Source organism: Convolutriloba macropyga, chromosome 13 (assembly GCF_964194025.1).
Source record: "Convolutriloba macropyga chromosome 13, txConMacr16.3, whole genome shotgun sequence".
Taxonomy (NCBI): Eukaryota; Metazoa; Xenacoelomorpha; order Acoela; family Convolutidae; genus Convolutriloba; species Convolutriloba macropyga.
In genome coordinates, this window is record NC_134480.1 from 22518457 (window position 1) to 22537860 (window position 19404).

General features: G+C 43.5%; 1 protein-coding gene across 12 annotated transcripts in view; it reads right to left on the reverse strand.

Moving 5' to 3' along the window:
• Positions 1–310: 310 nt before the first annotated feature.
• LOC142351995 (uncharacterized) overlaps positions 311–19404 on the reverse strand; it is a 100320-nt gene continuing 81226 nt past the window's right edge. For all 12 annotated transcript variants that reach the window (XM_075404299.1, XM_075404294.1, XM_075404304.1 and 9 more), the window contains one exon: positions 311–18097. In XM_075404299.1, the coding sequence (XP_075260414.1) occupies positions 817–18097 (17281 nt within the window). In that variant the 3' untranslated portion in view covers positions 311–816. The remainder of the gene's footprint in view (positions 18098–19404) is intronic.

The window sequence follows — 19404 nt, forward strand, 5'->3', positions numbered from 1 at the left end:
ACGTTACCTTAAAAATTCAATTAACTTTGTCTTAACCAAGCCAGAAATTTACCTTAAAATGAGGGTAAGTCAGGGTAAACCATTAAGGTAAGTTACGGCAAAGTTAGGGAAAATTTATCTAAACTTTACCTTAACTTTACCTTATCAACGGTTTACCTTATCTCCGTTAAGTTAAATTTACCGTAACTTTATTTAGTGTGTATTTGATAGTTGCTAAGTTAATGATAACTTCTCAGGAGTTTTTCTGACATTGCACGAACAAATTCCAGATTAACTGGGAGTTAAACTGATCCAAGTTGATACAAAAGAGTAATTACAAAATATTCTCAATTTACATGAATAATTCAAAATTAAAGTATGAAATTTGGAATGAAAACTGTGATTTTGTTTGTTTGCTTGTATTTACAAAAGATTTTGTGCACCAATTCAGCAATAACAATTATGATTAATTATTAATATTTTATATTACATAATTTTTAAATAACGTTATTATTAGCTTCTCATGCATTTGTGTTCACAAATAAACTATTTAGAATAATTTTAGAATAGTTTTAATATTTAGGCTCAAATTGTAAAGCTCCAAAAACAAAGTCTCTGATTTAAAAAGGAAAAAGAAATTCCACTCTAAACATTGAAAAAGAAATCACTGCACCATTTGAAAGTAAAGTTAAGTGACGGTGTGTAAATAAACAACACGTGAACCACAGAAGTTCCAGAGATAAAATAGAAACGCAATAATTTTTGCCGTTTTTGATATAAAAGAAGCGTTAATTGCCACAAATTGCTGCCGAAATTGTAAAAACTAGTTTTTTTTGTTCAGTCGTCGGGACGTGCCGAGCACCCAATTAAATTCCGAACTGCGTTCACAATCGATCGAGACCTTGATCGGGATTTTTCCTTTGGTTTTTTGTCTTTCTTTCCTTTAGTTTTTACATCGTTTTTCTTGCTTTTCCCTCGACCCCTTCTGGGAAGCGTCGCGTCAATTGGTTCTTGTTCGATTTGTACAGTTTGGGTCTTAGCAGGTTGAATTTCTGAAATGGGTGCTTCCGTTACAGGTGTTGGAGTTACAGTAGCCGGCAAAGTTGCGGTCTGGACTGGTTTCGGTGAGTCGTAACTTTCAGAATGACTTTTCATCAACATCGTTGGTGTTTTGGGTTCCATTTGGGTTTCAGCCTGGGTTTCGACAACGATGGGTTCTTCGTGTTCATTCTTTTCCTCGTATCCGTTCATTTCGGGTTCCGGTTGATGCTCGAATTTCATAATTGTAAGTTTTGCGTTTTTAGGAAGCGATTTATTTGGAGAGTCGGAAATGTTGAATCTGTTCATTTTGGGACTTGATCTGGATTTCTCCTCGTAATCGTAAGGTCTGCTCCAGCTGTACTTGGGTGGTCTGAAATAAGTCGAGGCATAAAACTCGGCCCTGTTCCGGTCAATTTCGTCTCGAATACTTGATGATCTTCCCGAAGCTGATACGGGTGAAGTTTGTCGAGCTCTCAATGTTGCAGTGCTTCCCACTGGTTTGCCATTTCCATTTCTGTTTTGAGGGAAAATCTGAAGGTCTCGGCAATACGGGCGCGGGCTGATTGCCCTTGCGTACGTCTCCAGAATTCCGTAACTGGATATAGATCTTACGTTCGGTCGTTGATTTTGTTTGTTCAAAGCGCGACCTCGTTGTGTAAAGCCTTCCGTATCAGATTGCACGTAGCTGGCACTGTTTGAGTAGATAGCTCTATTTTGGGTTGTCGGAACATCAGAGAAATAGTGTTCATTGTCGCTGAAGAACCCGCTTGATTCGGGGATTCCACGTATAGAATTTGCGAAGTCGGCTTTAGATTGTATAACACATTCGCCTTCATCTGATGAAAAATCACCCCGACGTTTACTTGGACTGCCGGTATAACCATTAGGAACAGCGTCGGGTTCTTGAACGGGCGTCTTTCGATCTTCAGGAGCCGATTCCACGACGTCGTTTTCCTCCGCGGCTTCAATTTGTTCGTCGTCAACGACAGTCGAGGCGTCCGAATCGATGTCAGCCGGAGGTCCTCGCAACTCCTCGTATGTCTCCGCATCAAACGTCTCGGCGACCCTAACCTGCTCTGAAACAAACTCACTTACCTTTATGGGTTCCGTAAGTTGATCATCAGGGCTGCAAGATTCCTGCCTTAGGTCCAGTTCCCTCTCGATCATGGCTGATAAAGGTTCGTTAGCATCGTCAAAAAGACTGGTTTGTCGTTCGTGTTCCGATAGAGGCGACTCCTTCTCTTCATCTTCATCAGGGCTGAGAGTAAATTCGCTCAATTGTGACTCGTACATATGCTTTTCGGTGATAGTGATTGTCTCCTCAACATCATTCACATCCAATGAGAAGTCAGCAGTCACTGCGGTTTCAACAGTTTTTGATATAGTTTCAGTGACAACATATTCCTCAACTGTAGAGGTTCCAACTGGTTCAGCTTTCTCCTCGGAATCCATAAGCTTGTTCGGAGAAACTTGGTCTGATTTCAGAGGCACTGTAGCGGGAACCTGTTTTTCTACAGTTTCCTCTCTCTGCTCATCAAACTCTTCCGATTCTGGCTCAACTTCTTTTTTGGCTAAAAAGTCTTCAACACTTTCCAGCCGTATTATTTCTTCTGAACTTTCAGTCTCAACCGGAACCGCCGCTTCTAAAACTTCAGTTGCATCGGTTAAAGTTGACTCTGCATTCTGTTGTACAACGTCTTCTGTTGTCGCCTCAGTTGGTTTTTCCTCTGCTAATTCTAACTGTGGCTGAGTTTCTGCTTTTGTCGGTACAAACTCAGCCGCGACCTCTTTTTCCACTTCATCAACCTCAGCTGCAACATCATCGTCTGTATCTGATTTGGATTCTTTTATTTCAGTAGATTCAGATGGAATTACTTCTGGCTCTTGTTCTACTGTCTCTTCTGTTGAAACCTCTGTTGGTTCTTCCTCTGCTAGTTCCGTCTCCTGAACAATTTCGGCATTTGTCTCAATCAACTCAGCCGTATCTGCTTCGATTTCTTTTTCCGCTTCATCAACCTCAGCCGCAACATCTTCGGCTTCGTCTGATTTGATTTCGTCCTTTGCTGCTGGTTTTGATGGAAATACTTCAGGCTTTTGTTCTACGGTCTCTTCTGTTGTAACCTCAGTTGGTTCTTCTTCTATTAGTTCCGTCTCCAGTTCAATTTCTGCTTTTGTATCTACCAACTCAACCGTATCTGCTTTGATTTCTTTTTCGGCCTGATCAACTTCAGCTGCATATTCGTCGGCTGTTTCTGATTTGGATTCCTCTGCTTCAGTTGGTTCTGATGGAATTACTTCTGGCTCTTTTTCTACTGTCTCGTCTGTTCTAACCTCTGTTGGTTCTTCCTCTGTAAGTTCAATCTCCGGTTCAGTTTCTGCTTTTGTCTCTACCAATTCAGCCGTATCTGCTTCAATTTCTTCATTTACTTCGTCAACCTCAGCTGCAGCGTCTTCGGCGGTCTCTGATTTGGACTCTTCTGCTGCAGTTGGTTCTGACGGAACTGCTTCCGGCTCTTGTTCTAATGTCTGTTCTGTTGTGGCTTTTGTTGGGTCTTCCTCTGTAAGTTCAATCTCCGGTTCAGTTTCTGCTTTTGTCTCTACCAATTCAGCCGTATCTGCTTCAATTTCTTCATTTACTTCGTCAACCTCAGCTGCAGCATCTTCGGCGGTCTCTGATTTGGACTCTTCTGCTGCAGTTGGTTCTGACGGAACTGCTTCCGGCTCTTGTTCTAATGTCTGTTCTGTTGTGGCTTTTGTTGGGTCTTCCTCTGTTAGGTCAGTCTGCGGTTCAATTTCGGCTTTTGTCTCTACAAATTCAGCCGTATCTGCTTCGATCTCTTCTTCCACTTGGTCAACCTCAGCTGCAGCATAATCGGCTGTGTCTGATTTGGATTCTTCAGCTTCAGTTGGTTCCGACGGAACTAGTTCTGGCTCTTGTTTTACTAACTGGGCTGTTGTATCCTCTGTTGGTTCTGCCACTGTTAGTTCAATCTCCGGTTCAGTTTCTGCTTTTGTCTCTACCAAATCAGCCGTATCTGCTTCGATTTCTTCATTCACTTCGTCAACCTCAGCTGCAGCATCTTCGGCGGTCTCTGATTTGGACTCTTCTGCTGAAGTTGGTTCTGACGGAACTACTTCCGGCTCTTGTTCTAATGTCTGTTCTGTTGTGGCTTTTGTTGGGTCTTCCTCTGTTAGGTCAGTCTCCGGTTCAACTTCTGTTTTTGTTTCTACAAACTCAGCCGTATCCTCTTCGATTTGTTTTTCCACTTCATCAACATCAGTTGCAACATCTTCGGTTTTGACTGATTTGGATTCATCTGCTTCAGTTGTTTCTGAAGAAATTACCACCGGCTTCTGTTCTACAGTCTTATCTGTTCTAAACTCTGTTGGTTGTTCCCCTGTTGGGTCAGTTTCCGGTTCAATTTCGGCTTTTGTCTCTACAAATTCAGCCGTATCTGCTTCGATTTCTTCTTCCACTTGGTCAACCTCAGCTGCAGCATCATCGGCTGTGTCTGATTTGGATTCTTCAGCTTCAGTTGGTTCCGACGGAACTAGTTCTGGCTCCTGTTTTACTAACTGGGCTGTTGTATCCTCTGTTGGTTCTTCCTCTGTTTGTTCAATCTCCGGTTCAGTTTCTGCTTTTGTCTCTACCAATTCAGCCGTATCTGCTTCGATTTCTTCATTCACTTCGTCAACCTCAGCTGCAGCATCTTCGGCGGTCTCTGATTTGGACTCTTCTGCTGCAGTTGGTTCTGACGGAACTACTTCCGGCTCTTGTTCTAATGTCTGTTCTGTTGTGGCTTTTGTTGGGTGTTCCTCTGTTAGGTCAGTCTCCGGTTCAATTTCGGCTTTTGTCTCTACAAATTCAGCCGTATCTGCTTCGATTTCTTCTTCCACTTGGTCAACCTCAGCTGCAGCATAATCGGCTGTTTCTGATTTGGATTCTTCAGCTTCAGTTGGTTCCGACGGAACTAGTTCTGGCTCTTGTTTTACTAACTGGGCTGTTGTATCCTCTGTTGGTTCTGCCTCTGTTAGTTCAATCTCCGGTTCAATTTCGGCTTTTGTCTCTACAAATTCAGCCGTATCTGCTTCGATTTCTTCATTCACTTCGTCAACCTCAGCTGCAGCATCTTCGGCGGTCTCCTCCGGTTCAACTTCTGTTTTTGTTTCTACAAACTCAGCCGTATCCTCTTCGATTTGTTTTTCCACTTCATCAACATCAGTTGCAACATCTTCGGTTTTGACTGATTTGGATTCATCTGCCTCAGTTGCTTCTGACGAAATTACCACCGGCTCCTGTTCTACAGTCTTATCTGTTCTAAACTCTGTTGGTTGTTCCCCTGTTAGGTCAGTCTCCGGTTCAATTTCGGCTTTTGTCTCTACAAATTCAGCCGTATCTGCTTCGATTTCTTCTTCCACTTGGTCAACCTCAGCTGCAGCATCTTCGGCTGTGCCTGATTTGGATTCTTCTGCTTCAGCGGGTCCTGACGGAACTACATCTGACTTTTGTTCTACTGTCTGGTTTGTTTTAACCTCTGTTGGTTCTTCCTCTGTTAGTTCAATCTCCGTTTTAGCTGCTGCTTTTGTCTCTAAAAATTCAGCCATACTGGCTTCGATTTTGTCTTTCACGTTGTCAACCTCAGCTGCAGCATCTTCGGTTGTGTCTGATTTGGATTCTTCTGCTTCGGTTGGTTCCGACGGAACTAGTTCTGGCTCTTGTTTCACTAACTGGGCTGTTGTATTCTCTGTTGGTTCTTCCTCTGTTAATTCAATCTCCGGTTCAGTTTCTGCTTTTGTCTCCACCAACTCAGCCGTATCTGCTTCGATTTTGTCTTTCACTTCGTCAACCTCAGCTGCAGCTTCTTCGGCGGTGTCTGATTTGGACTCTTCTGCTGCAGTTGGTTCTGACGGAACTGCTTCCGGCTCTTGTTCTAATGTCTGTTCTGTTGTGGCTTTTGTTGGGTCTTCCTCTGTAAGGTCGGTCTCCGGTTCATCTTCTGTTTTTGTTTCTACAAACTCAGCCACGTCCGTTTCCATTTGCATTTCCCTTTCATCAACATCAGTTGCAAGATCTTCGGTTTTGACTGATTTGAATTCATCTGCTTCATTTGGTTCTGACGAAATTACCTCGGGCTCCTGTTCTACAGTCTCATCTGTTGTAAACTCTGTTGGTTTTTCCTCTGCTAGGTCAGTCTCCGGTTCAATTTCTGCTTTTGTCTCTACAAATTCAGCCCTATCTGCTTCGATTTCTTCTTCCACTTGGTCAACCTCAGCTGCAGCATCATCGGCTGTGTCTGATTTGGATTCTTCAGCTTCATTTGGTTCCGACGGAACTAGTTCTGGGTCTTGTTTTACTAACTGGGCTGTTGTATCCTCTGTTGGTTCTTCCTCTGTTAGTTCAATCTGCGGTTCAGTTTCTGCTTTTGTCTCTACCAATTCAGCCGTAACTGCTTCGATTTCTTCATTCACTTCGTCAACCTCAGCTGTAGCATCTTCGGCGGTCTCTGATTTGGACTCTTCTGATGCAGTTGGTTCTGACGGAACTGCTTCCGGCTCTTGTTCTAATGTCTGTTCTGTTGTGGCTTTTGTTGGGTCTTCTTCTGTTAGGTCAGTCTCCGGTTCAATTTCGGCTTTTGACTCTGCAACCTGAGCCGTATCGGCTTCGATTTCTTCTTTCACTTTGTCAACCTCAGCTGCAGCATCTTCGGCTGTGTCTGATTTGGATTCTTCTGCTTCAGTTGGTTCTGACGGGACTACTTCTGGCTCTTGTTCTACTGTCTCGTCTGTTGTAACCTCTAGTTCTTCCTCTGTTAGTTCCGACTTTGGTTCAATTTCAGCTTTTTTCTCCACAATCTGAGTCGTATCTGCTTCGATTTCTTTTTCTGCTTCATCAACCTCAGCTGCAATATCTTCGGATGTGTGTGATTTGGATTCTTCTGCTTCAATGGGTTCTGACGAAGCTAGTTCTGGCTTTTGTTCTACTGTCTCGACTGTTGCAACTTCTGTAGGTTTTTCCTCTGCTAGGTCACTCTCCGGTTCAATTTCTGCTTTTGTCACCACAAATTCAGCCGTATCTGCTTCGATTTCTTCTTCCACTTGGTCAACCTCAGCTGCAGCATCATCGGCTGTGTCTGATTTGGATTCTTCAGCTTCAGTTGGTTCCGACGGAACTAGTTCTGGGTCTTGTTTTACTAACTGGGCTGTTGTATCCTCTGTTGGTTCTTCCTCTGTTAGTTCAATCTCCGGTTCAGTTTCTGCTTTTGTCTCTACCAATTCAGCCGTAACTGCTTCGATTTCTTCATTCACTTCGTCAACCTCAGCTGCAGCATCTTCGGCGGTGTCTGATTTGGACTCTTCTGCTGCAGTTGGTTCTGATGGAACTGCTTCCGGCTCTTGTTCTAATGTCTGTTCTGTTGTGGCTTTTGTTGGGTCTTCTTCTGTTAGGTCGGTCTCCGGTTCAACTTCTGTTTTTGTTTCTACAAACTCAGCTGTATCCTCTTCGATTTGTTTTTCCACTTCATCAACATCAGTTGCAAAAACTTCGGTTTTGACTGATTTGGATTCATTTGTTTCAGTTGGTTCTGACGGAGTTACCTCTGGCTCCTGTTCTACAGTTTCATCAGTGGCAAACTCTGTTGATTTTTCCTCTGCTAGGTCAGTCTCCGGTTCAATTTCTGCTTTTGTCTCTACAAATTCAGCCGTATCTGCTACGATTTCTTCTTCCACTTGGTCAACCTCAGCTGCAGCATCATCGGCTGTGTCTGATTGGGATTCTTCAGCTTTAGTTGGTTGCGACGGAGCTAGTTCTGGCTCTTGTTTTACTAACAGGGCTGTTGTATCCTCTGTTGGTTCTTCCTCTGTTAGTTCAACCTCCGGTTCAGGTTCTGCTTTTGTCTCTACCAATTCAGCTGTATCTGCTTCGATTTCTTCATTCACTTCGTCAACCTCAGCTGCAGCATCTTCGGCGGTCTCTGATTTGGAATCTTCTGCTGCAGTTGGTTCTGACGGAACTACTTCCGGCTCTTGTTCTAATGTCTGTTCTGTTGTGGCTTTTGTTGGGTCTTCCTCTGTTAGGTCAGTCTCCGGTTCAACTTCTGTTTTTGTTTCTACAAACTCAGCCGTATCCTCTTCGATTTGTTTTTCCACTTCATCAACATCAGTTGCAACAACTTCGGTTTTGACTGATTTGGATTCATTTGTTTCAGTTGGTTCTGACGGAGTTACCTCTGGCTCTTGTTCTACAGTCTCATCTGTTGTAACCTCTGATGGTTCGTCCTCTGTTAGTTCAATCTCCGGTTCAACTTCTGTTTTGGTTTCTACAAACTCAGCCGCATCCTTTTCGATTTGTTTTTCCCTTTCATCAACATCAGTTGCAACATCTTCGGTTTTGACTGATTTGTGTTCATCTGCTTCAATTAGTTCTGACGAAATTACCTCGGGCTCCTGTTCTACAGTCTCATCTGTTGTAAACTCTGTTAGTTTTTCCTCTGCTAGGTCAGTCTCCGGTTCAATTTCTGATTTTGTCTCTACAAATTCAGCCCTATCTGCTTCGATTTCTTCTTCCACTTCATCAACATCAGCCGCAGCACTTTCGGCTGTGTGTGATTGACTTTCTTCTGCTTGAGTTGTTTTTGGCAGAAGAACTTCTGACTCCTGTTCTACTGCTTCGACTGTTGTAACCTCTGTTGGTTCTCCCTCTGTTAGGGCAGTCTCCGGTTCAATTTCTGCTTTCGTCTCTACAAACTCAGTCGCATCAGCTTCACTTTCTACCAGTTTGTCATTTTCAGCTGCCGCATCTTCGGCTGTGTCTGATTCGGATTCGTCTGCTTCAGTTAATTCTGATTGAATTACTTCTGTCTCACCGGTTGTAACCTCTTTCGGTTCTTCCTCTGTTAGTTCTGTCTCTGGTTCAATTTCTGCATTTGTCTCTACGAAATCAGCCGTCTCTGCTTCCACATCTTTTCCCGCTTCATCAACCTCAGCTGCAACAAATTCGGCTGTGTCTGATTTGGATGCTTCTGCTTCAGTTGGTTCAGACGGAACTACTTCTGGCTCTTGTTTCACAGTCTGGGCTGTTGTAACCTCTGTTGCTTCTTCCCCTGTTTGTTCAATCTTCGGTTCAATTTCTGCTTTTCTATCTACAAAATCAGCCGTCTCTGCTTCGACGTCTTTTCCCGCTTCATCAACCTCAGCTGCAACACCTTTGGCTGTGTCTGATTTGGATGCTTCAGCTTCAGTAGGTTCTGACGTAACCCCTTCTGGCTCTTGTACTATTCTCTCCTCCGTTATAACCTCTGTTGTTTCCTTCTCTGTTATTTCAAGTTCCCGTTCAAACTCTACAAAAACAGCAGTCTCTGCTTGAACTACTTTGCCCGCTTCAACGACCTCAATTGCTAGATCTTCGGCTGTGTCTGATTTGGATTCATTTGTTTCAGTTGGTTCTGACGGAGTTACTTCTGGCTCCTGTTCTACAGTTTCATCTGTTGTAAACTCTGTTGGTTCTTCCTCTGTTAGTTCAACCTCCGGTTCAGGTTCTGCTTTTGTCTCTACCAATTCAGCTGTATCTACTTCGATTTCTTCATTCACTTCGTCAACCTCAGCTGCAGCATCTTCGGCGGTCTCTGATTTGGAATCTTCTGCTGCAGTTGGTTCTGACGGAACTGCTTCCGGCTCTTGTTCTAATGTCTGTTCTGTTGTGGCTTTTGTTGGGTCTTCCTCTGTTAGGTCGGTCTCCGGTTCAACTTCTGTTTTTGTTTCTATAAACTCAGCCGTATCCTCTTCGATTTGTTTTTCCACTTCATCAACATCAGTTGCAACAACTTCAGTTTTGACTGATTTGGATTCATTTGTTTCAGTTGGTTCTGTCGGAGTTACCTCTGGCTCCTGTTCTACAGTTTCATCTGTTGTAAACTCTGTTGGTTTTTCCTCTGCTATGTCAGTCTCCGGTTCAATTTCTGCTTTTGTCTCTACAAATTCAGCCGTATCTGCTTCGATTTCTTCTTCCACTTGGTCAACCTCAGCTGCAGCATCATCGGCTGTGTCTGATTTGGATTCTTCAGCTTCAGTTGGTTCCGACGCAACTATTTTTGGCTCTTGTTTTACTAACTTGGCTGTTGTATCCTCCGTTGGTTCTTCCTCTGTTAGTTCAATCTCAAGTTCAATTTCTGCTTTTGTCTGTACAAAATCAGCCGTCTCCGCTTCGACATCCTTTCCCGCTTCATCAACCTCATCTGCAACAACCTCGGCTGTGTCTGATGTGGATGTTTCTGCTTCAGTTGGTTCTGATGGAACTACTTCCGGCTCTTGTTCTGCTGTCTCGATTGTTGTGACCATTGTTGGTTCTTCCTCTGTTAGTTCAATCTCCGGTTCAGTTTCTGCTTTTGTCTCCATAAACTTAGCCGTATCTGTTTCAATTTCTTCTTCTTCATCATCAACCTCAGCGGCCACATCTTCGGCTGTGTCTGCTTTGATTTCGTCCACTTCAGATGGTTCTGACGGAACCACTTCAGGCTCTTGTTCTGCTGTGTTGTCTGTTGTTACCTCTGTTGCTTCTTCCCCTGTTTGTTCAATCTCCAGCTCAATTTCTGCTTTTGTCTCTACGAAATCAGCCGCCTCTGCTTCGACATCTTTTCCAGCTTCATCAAACTCAACTGCTAGAACTTCGGCTGTGTCTGATTTGGATTCGTCTGCTTCAGTTGATTCTGATGGAATTACTTCCGGCTCTTCTTCTACTGTCTGGTCTGTTGTAACCTCTGTTTGTTCTTCCTCTGTTAGTTCAATCTCCGGTTCAGTTTCTGCTTTTGTCTCTACAAAATCAGCCGTATCTGCTTCGAAATTTTTTACCTCTTCATCAACCACTGCTGCAACATCTTCGGCTGTGTTTAATTTGCATTCTTCTGATTCCGTTGTTTCTGACGGAATTACTACTGGCTCTGGTTCTTTTGTCTCGCCTGTTGTAACCTGTGTTGGTTCTTCCTCTGTTAGTTCAATCTCCGGTTCAAGCTCTGCTTTTGACTCTACAAAATCAGCAGTCTCTGCATCGAAATCTTTTCCCGCTTCATCAATATCAGCTGCCACATCTTTGGCTGTGTCCGTTTTGATTTCTTCTGATTCAGATGGTTCTGACGGAACCACTTCAGGCTCTTGTTCTGCTGTGTCGTCTGTTATTACCTCTCTTGCTTCCTCCCCTGTTTGTTCAATCTCCGGATCAATTTCTGCTTTTGTTTCTACGAAATCAGCCAAATCTGCTTCCAAATTTTTTCCCTCTTCATCAACCGCAGCTGCAATATCTTTGGCTGTGTCCGTTTTGATTTCTTCCGCTTCAAATGGTTCTGACGGAACCACTTCAGGCTCTTGTTCTGCTGTGCCGTCTGTTTTTACCTCTGTTGCTTCTTCTCCTGTTCGTTCAATCACCGGTTCAATTTGTGCTTTTGTCTGTACAAAATCAGCCGTCGCCGCTTCGACATCTTTACCCGCTTCAACAACATCAGCTGCTAGATCTTCGGCTGTGTCTGATTTAGATTCGTCTGCTTCAGTTGGTTCTGATGGAATTACTTCTGGCTCTTGGCCTGCTGTCTGGTCTGTTGCGACCACTGTTGGTTCTTCCTCAGTTAGTTCAACCTCCAGTTCAGTTTCTGCTTTTGTCTCTACCAACTCAGCCGTATCTGTTTCGATTTCTTCTTCCACTTGGTCAACCTCAGCTGCCGCATCATCGGCTGTGTCTGATTTGGATTCTTCAGCTTCAGTTGGTTCCGACGGAACTAGTTCTGGCTCTTGTTTTACTAACTGGGCTGTTGTATCCTCTGTTGGTTCTTCCTCTGTTAGTTCAATCTCCGGTTCAGTTTCTGCTTTTGTCTCTACCAATTCACCCGTATCTGCTTCGATTTCTTCATTCACTTCATCAACCTCAGATGCAGCATCTTCGGCAGTGTCTGATTTGGACTCTTCTGCTTCAGTTGGTTCAGATGGAATTACCTCAGGCTCTTGTTGTACTGTCTCGTCTGTTGTAACCTCTGGTTCTTCCTCTGTTAGTTCCGTCTTTGGTTCAATTTCAGCTTTTGCCTCCAAAATCTGAGTCGTATCTGCTTCGATTTCTTTTTCTGCTTCATCAACCTCAGCTGCAATATCTTCGGATGTGTGTGATTTGGATTCTTCTGCTTCAATGGGTTCTGACGAAGCTAGTTCTGGCTTTTGTTCTACTGTCTCGACTGTTGTAACTTCTGTTGGTTCTTCCTCTGTTAGGTCTGTCTCTGGTTCAATGTCTGCTTTTGACTCTGCAACCTGAGCCGTATCGGCTTCGATTTCTTCTTTCACTTTGTCAACCTCAGCTGCAGCATCTTCGGCTGTGTCTGATTTGGATTCTTCTGCTTCAGTTGGTTCTGACGGGACTACTTCTGGCTCTTGTTCTACTGTCTCGTCTGTTGTAACCTCTAGTTCTTCCTCTGTTAGTTCCGACTTTGGTTCAATTTCAGCTTTTTTCTCCACAATCTGAGTCGTATCTGCTTCGATTTCTTTTTCCGCTTCATCAACCTCAGCTGCAATATCTTCGGCTGTGTCTGATTTGGATTCTTCTGCTTCAATGGGTTCTGACGAAGCTAGTTCTGGCTTTTGTTCTACTGTCTCGACTGTTGTAACTTCTGTTGGTTCTGCCTCTGTTAGGTCTGTCTCTGGTTCAATTTCTGCTTTTGTCTCTACAAACTCAGCCGTGTCTGCTTCGATTTCTTTTTCCATTTCATCATTCTCCAGCGGAACCTCTTTGACTTCATCTGATCCAATTTCTTCTATTTCGGTTGGTTCTGACAGATGTACTTCTGTCTCTTTTTTTAGTGCCTTTTCTGTTGCCGCCTCTTCTGTTTTTTCTTCTTCTGCCAATTCGGTCTTTGGTTCAGTTTCCTCTTTTGTCTCAACACAATCAGCTGCGATTGTTTCGGTATCTTTTTCCGTATCTTCGTCCCCAGTCGGGTTTTCTTTGACATCAACAGATTCCAATTCCTCTATTTCAGCTGATTCTGACTGAAGTACCTCTGGCTCCTCCACCACTATCTCTTCTCTTTTTGTCGCAGTTGGTTCATCAGCTGGTTCTCTCTCTGGTTCAGTTTCATTTTCTGTCTCAATTAACTCGGCAGTGTCGGATGCGGATCGTTCTTCCATCTCTTCATCCTCGGCTGGAACTTGTTTGGCTTCATCTGAGTTTAATTCCTGTATTTCAACTGATTCTGACGGAAGTGCTTCCTTTTCCAGCTCTTTTTTCTCGTCTCTTTGCGGCTCAATTGCTACTTCTTCTGTCATATCCGTCTTTGAGTCAAATTCACGTATAGAATCAGTTGTGTGTGCCTCACTGTCTGTTAATTCAGCTGCCTGTTCTTCTGCTAACTCGGTATCTGGTTTATTTTCTGATTCAATGTCTTCTTTAGCAGTATCCGATTCCATTGGTTCATCTTCAAATACCGGCTCGCTTGATCTGTCTTGTGGTTCAGGTTCCTGGTCATCCTCGAATGTTTCAAATTTTGTAGTTGGGTCTTCCGCAATATTTCCATTTTCTGAATTAATAACGTTCTCTTTTTCTTCATTTATGGCCGACTCTGCGCTAGGAGACCTGCATATTGATACTGGTTCGATTAAAGTCACGCCGCTAAAGAATTTCACATGAGCATCAATTTCATCTGCAGTTTCTTCAGTTTCACCTTTTGCAACATCACTGAGTTCGTTTTGATCTTTTTCGGGAGAATTTTCGTCGTCGTGAGTGGCACCATCGTCTGCTTTTGTTTCTTCTTGTTTTTCGTAAACAATCACAACATCTCCCATTGTGTTTACTTCTTCAATTTTTACAGGCGAAATAATCCCCTCTTCGGCCAACGTGTCTATATCTAAATGACTTTCATCGTTTTCAGAAGTTTCTTTCGGCAATTCTTTATCAATATTTACAATTTTAAAGTTTGAAAACTCGTCGGGTATTTCTTCAGTCGGTTCAACAGCATCATCGAAAACTTCTCTCGTTTTTCCTGTTTGCTGTTCTTCAAAAAAGGCAATTTTAGAAGAGGAAGTGCTTGTTACAGTAACTGATGTGACTGTTTTTTGAACAGTGACAGTTTTGCTGATTGGTTCTTCATTTTGCGAAACTTGTTCCCAGAATGAGATTAGTTTCTTGTGTTTTTCAACCTTCGTTTTCTTCTCACCTTCATTTTCGGGCTTCTTCGGATCGTCTTTGTTGGTTTGTGGTTGGCTGGCAACTTCGAATATGGACACTTTGGACCCCACGGGTAACTCTTCGACTTTTTCAGAGTCATCGGGGGTTTCTGGTCGAAGGTCTTCAGTTGTTGATATAGCGCCAGATTCCTGGATGTTTGCAACATCGTCAATATTTGGGGGTTCTGAGGTCTCGTCAGCGATCTCCGTAACGTCTTCGCTTGGATCCGTTTCTGGCTTCTTTTCAACGTCGATTGACTTAACAACTTCAAAACTGGTTTCCTCGATCTTGGTCTGAACAAGTTTTGTCTCAAGCTTAAACGTTTTTGGTTCGAATTGCTGTTTGCAAGCAGCTTCGAATATGGACACTTTAGATCCGACTGGTAACTCTTCCACCTTATCAGAACCCTCAGAGGGAGGAGCAGGTTCTCCTTCAACGCCCTCGATACTTTCCTTAGATGACGGAACGTCACTGGATTCTCCAACTTCTTGGGTTTCAGTCTCAAGTTTTCTAAATTCTTCTTTCTTGTAGACAACGGTTACTTCATTGCTAGTAGTAGTAGTCTGTTCTTTTACAGCTGCTTCAAAAATAGACACTTTGGATCTCACTGGCAGCTCCTCGACTTTTGCAGATTCTTGTGGATCATCAGTTTCAGCATCGGCGTCACATGGTGTAGGAACATCTTCGGTGAGAGCAGAAGTGACAGGTTCCTCTTCATCGTCCGAGATCTTGTCGATCTTGTCGGACTCCACGGATTCCTGGCATTCGTCGCCAGCATGTGGTTCCGGAATGCCCTCAAGAACTTCTTCAGAATCGGGAGCAACATCCAAAATGTCATTTGTGTGATCAAGTTCGCCCGTTTCAGGACTCTCTTGGATGTCCTCGGTTTTTTCGACGCTCTCAGGAGCTGCAATTTCATGCACATCCATAATCGAGTCTTCTGGCTCAGTACCTTGATCGTTTTCTGTACTTTCATCTTCATCGTCGACAGGCTGAGTGGTCTCAATTTCAGCCGACAGCTTGTCAATTTCTTTTGCTTTCTCTTCGCCTGTCAGAGGAACCTCACATTCTATTTCACTTTTCTTGGTCTCCTCGATAACTTCGTCTTCTACTTCGTCAATTGATGCGTCCTTGAAAAGAAAATCGTCCTTTCTTTCATCGGGCCTCTCATCTGACGGTTCTGTATCTGAATGTTTCAGGTCAATTTGATCAGAGTCGGGCTCTCGTTCCACTACTGCTTCAGCTTCTGGCTCCGCTTCCTCGGCTATTTCAGCCTCAAGCTCCGGTTCCCCTGGAGATTCAGCTTCTGGCTCTGGTTCTGTCAGTGTTTCAACTTCTGGCTCTGCTTCCTCGATTGTTTCAACCTCTGGATCCATTTCCGCAACCGTTTCAGATTCTGGCTCTGGTTCTTTCGCAGTTTCCGTTTCTGACTCTGTTTCAGTCACGGTTTCAGCTTCTGGCTCTGGTGTTGTCACTGTTTCAGCCTCTGTCTCCGTTTCCGCCACTCTTTCGGACTCTGGCTCTGCTTCTATTGCAGTTTCCGTTCCTGGCTCTCTTTCAATACCCATTGCAGCCTCTGACAGCTGCTCCTCGACTGTTTCAACTTCTGGCTCCAATTCTGTCACCGTTTTGGACTCAGGTTGTATGGTAGTTTCCGTTCCTTGCTCTGTTTCAGTCACGCTTTCAGCTTCTGGCTCTGGTTCGGTCACCATTTCAACTTCAGGTGCCGTTTCCGGCACTGTTTCTGGTGCTGGCTCTGTTTCTATCGCAGTTTTTGCCTCTTGCTCTGCTTCCTTGTTTGCTTTATCCTCTGGTTCCTTTTCCGTCACCGTTTCGGGTTCTGCTTCTATTTCTTTCGCAGTTTCCGTTTCTGACTCTGTTTCAGTCACGGTTTTAGCTTCTGGCTCTGGTTCTGTCACTGTTTCAGCCTCTGGCGCTGCTTCCTTGGTTGTTTCATCCTCTGGTTCCATTTCCGTCTCCGTTTCGGGTTCTGGTTCTAGTTCTGTTGCAGTTTCCGTTCCTGGCTCTGTTTCAGTAACAGTTTCAGCCTCTGGCTGCTCCTCCTCGGCTGTTTGAATCTGTGGCTCCAATTCCACTTCCGTCTCCGTTTCGGACTTTGGTTCTGGTTCTATTGCAGTTTTTATTTCAGGCTCTAGTTCAGTCACCGTTTCAACTGCAAGCGCCGTTTCTGGCGCTGTTTCAGATTCTGGCTCCGTTTCTATCGCAGTTTCCGTTTCTGGCTCTGGATGCTCTTCCTCGGCTGTTTCAGCCTCTGGCTCCGTTTCCATGACTGCTGCGGATCCTGGCTCTGGTTCAGCCACCGTTTCAACTGCAGGCTCTGGCTCTGTCTCTGTTCCGGATCCTGGCTCTGGTTCAGCCACCGTTTCAGGTGCAAGCTCTGGCTCTGTCGCTGTTTCGGATTCTGGGTCTGGTTCATTTGCAGTTGCCGCTTCTGGCTGTGGTTCAGTAACCGATTCAACCCCTGGCTGCTCTTTCTCAGCCCGCTCAGCTTCTAGCTCCAGTTCATCCGCATTTTCAGCTCCAGGCTCTAGTTCTAAGGTTGTTTCAGTCTTTTGCTCTTGCTCCTTCGTTATTTTAACCTCTGATGCAGTTTCCTCCATAATTTCATTCTCTGGCTCAATTACTGGTTTGTCTTCTGGTGTGTCATTCTCGACCTCTTTTGGCGGTGCTTCCTCGGTAGTTTCCGTGTCAAATTTCGGCTCTCGTTCTTTAACACTTGCATCTTCTGTCTCTGGCTCCGGTTCTGTCACTCTTTCAACTTTTTGCTCTCCGTCCTCGGCTGCTTCAGTTTCGACCTCCGGTTCCAACTCCCGCGGAATTTCAGCCTCTGATTCAACCTCGTTGGCAGTTTCAACCTCTGGTTCTGGTTCCATTACCGTTTCGGCTTCTGGTTTTTCTTCCTCGGCAGTTTCAGCCTCCAGCTCTGGTTCTACCGTTGTTGTTGCCCCTGGTTCTGTCGCTATTTCAGCTTTTGGCTCCAGTTCGGTTGTTATTTCAACCCCCGACTCTGCTTCCTCCGCAATTTCCTTCTCTAGCTCTTGTTCCCTTACTATTTCGGCTTCTGTTTTCAGCTCTGGTTCCGTTACTGCTTCAACTTCTGGCTCTAATTCTTCCACTGTTTCAACTTCTGGCTCTGGTTGCGTTACTACTTCAACTTCTGGCTCTATTTCTTCCACTGTTTCAACTTCTGGCTCTGGTTCCGTAATTGCTTCAACTTCTGGCTCTAATTCTTCCACTGTTTCAACTTCTGGCCCTGGTTCCGTCACTGTTTCAACTTCTGGCTCTGGTTCCGTAACTGTTTCAACTTCTGGCTCTGGTTCCGTAACTGTTTCAACTTCTGGCTCTAATTCTTTCACTGTATCAACTTCTGGCTCTGGTTCCGTCACTGTTTCAACTTCTGGCTCTGGTTCCGTCACTGTTTCAACTTCTGGCTCTGGTTCCGTAACTGTTTCAACTTCTGGCTCTGGTTCCGTAACTGTTTCAACTTCTGGCTCTAATTCTTTCACTGTTTCAGCTTCTGGCTCTGGTTCTTTTTCCAACTCTGGTTTTGTGTCTAGTTCTCCTGGCTCTGTTTCGTCAACTGAGCAGCCTGTGATGGACACAAATGGAACAGAAGAGACATCAACAGCCAAAGGTGACCCAGGAAGATCAGGGTCCGAAGGAGGGGAACCCTCCCCACCACCACCATCTCCAACATCATCAACTGTGTTCGGTTCCACAACCCCAGCATCGTCAGCATCGATCGTCTGCCTCCCTTCTTCCTTCGAAGTGTCATCTTCGATCTCACTCGTTGGTTGCAGTAGAAGATCTTCACTTTCTGTTTTGTCTACCATCTCCTTCTCTTGTCCTTCCTGGTTACCATCTTCACACCTGTATTAATAATCAAGTTGTGTCGCGTCGAATAATTTGTGTTCTATCCTATAAACCTACAAACACCGTAGTCGAGGCCTGGCTTAAGGAAAAGGGAAGTGGGGAAGTGTAAATATTGACTTTGATTCCACGGTCGAGCACCTTAGTTAAAATCTAGACATATTCATTCAAAATTGGAGTCAATTTCATTTCATGGGTTGGGTTTATTTCTTCTTAGAGGACGAGACAAAGTCTTTTCGCAAGTCACACCAAAATGTTTTATATATCTGAATCAGGAATCTGATCAAACTCAATCGATTCCACGTAAATTTCTGACCCATTTTATCAAGTGTTGATGTCGCCTGGCGAAAATTCCAGCGAGAAAAAACACAATGTAAATGAGCCAATACTATCATTAAAATAAGAATAATAAAGAATAAAAGAAGATGAAAAATAAAACGAATAAAAAAACAAAAAATATTTCGAAAAAAGACAAAATACGATTCTAAGCATAATGTTTAAAAACTCTTAAATTTGACTTCAACTAGTTTGTAGCGAATTATCGAAAACCACTGCGGACTGAAAATCATGCTGAAGCAATCGAACCAACAAATTCGTTAATTTTTTTCTTAGGTTTGTTCTCTTTTTTCATTGTTGACCGCCAAAGTCTAGTAAAAGTTTCATTTGGGCAAAATAATACCATTTATAAAAAATTTGCTCCCTGTTCTGTATATTATCATTTTTGCGCTGATGGAAGCTCTCGATTGCTTTTTCTGAACCAATCGGCGTCAACAGAAGAAACTTTTACACTTTTTATAAAGCTTTATTAATGATGATTTTCTATTTAGTTTGTCATAGTTAAACTCCAACAACAATGGACGTTGGTTTATTGAAAAAGCCAAGATTTATTTAAAAACACACGTGCGATTTTGATTAAAATTAATAATTATTAACAATTGTTCCAACCCACTTTAATGGGAAGAGAAACTATATACTCGAATGGGTTTTTTGCTCAATCAATTTTGGCCGATCGATATATTCATCGTAGAGAGAGTGTTTTCATATTTTTCTTAATTTTTAATCGAATTCTTGTGTTTTGACCGAATTTATTGTCCTCTTTGCAGTCTCATCACTGAGTATCAAAATATTAAAATCCAGTTAGCCTCCTTTAATAGAACACTTAAACCTATATAAGGCTTTCAGTTGACTTGTAATGGCTCTTATGTATTTGAAAATAATTGTTTTAAGAAAATCTCTTGTTACTTTTGAGTTTTGTCACTTATTTCGAAATTCTGTATTCTGTCAACTTGTTGCTTAGTCTCATTAAA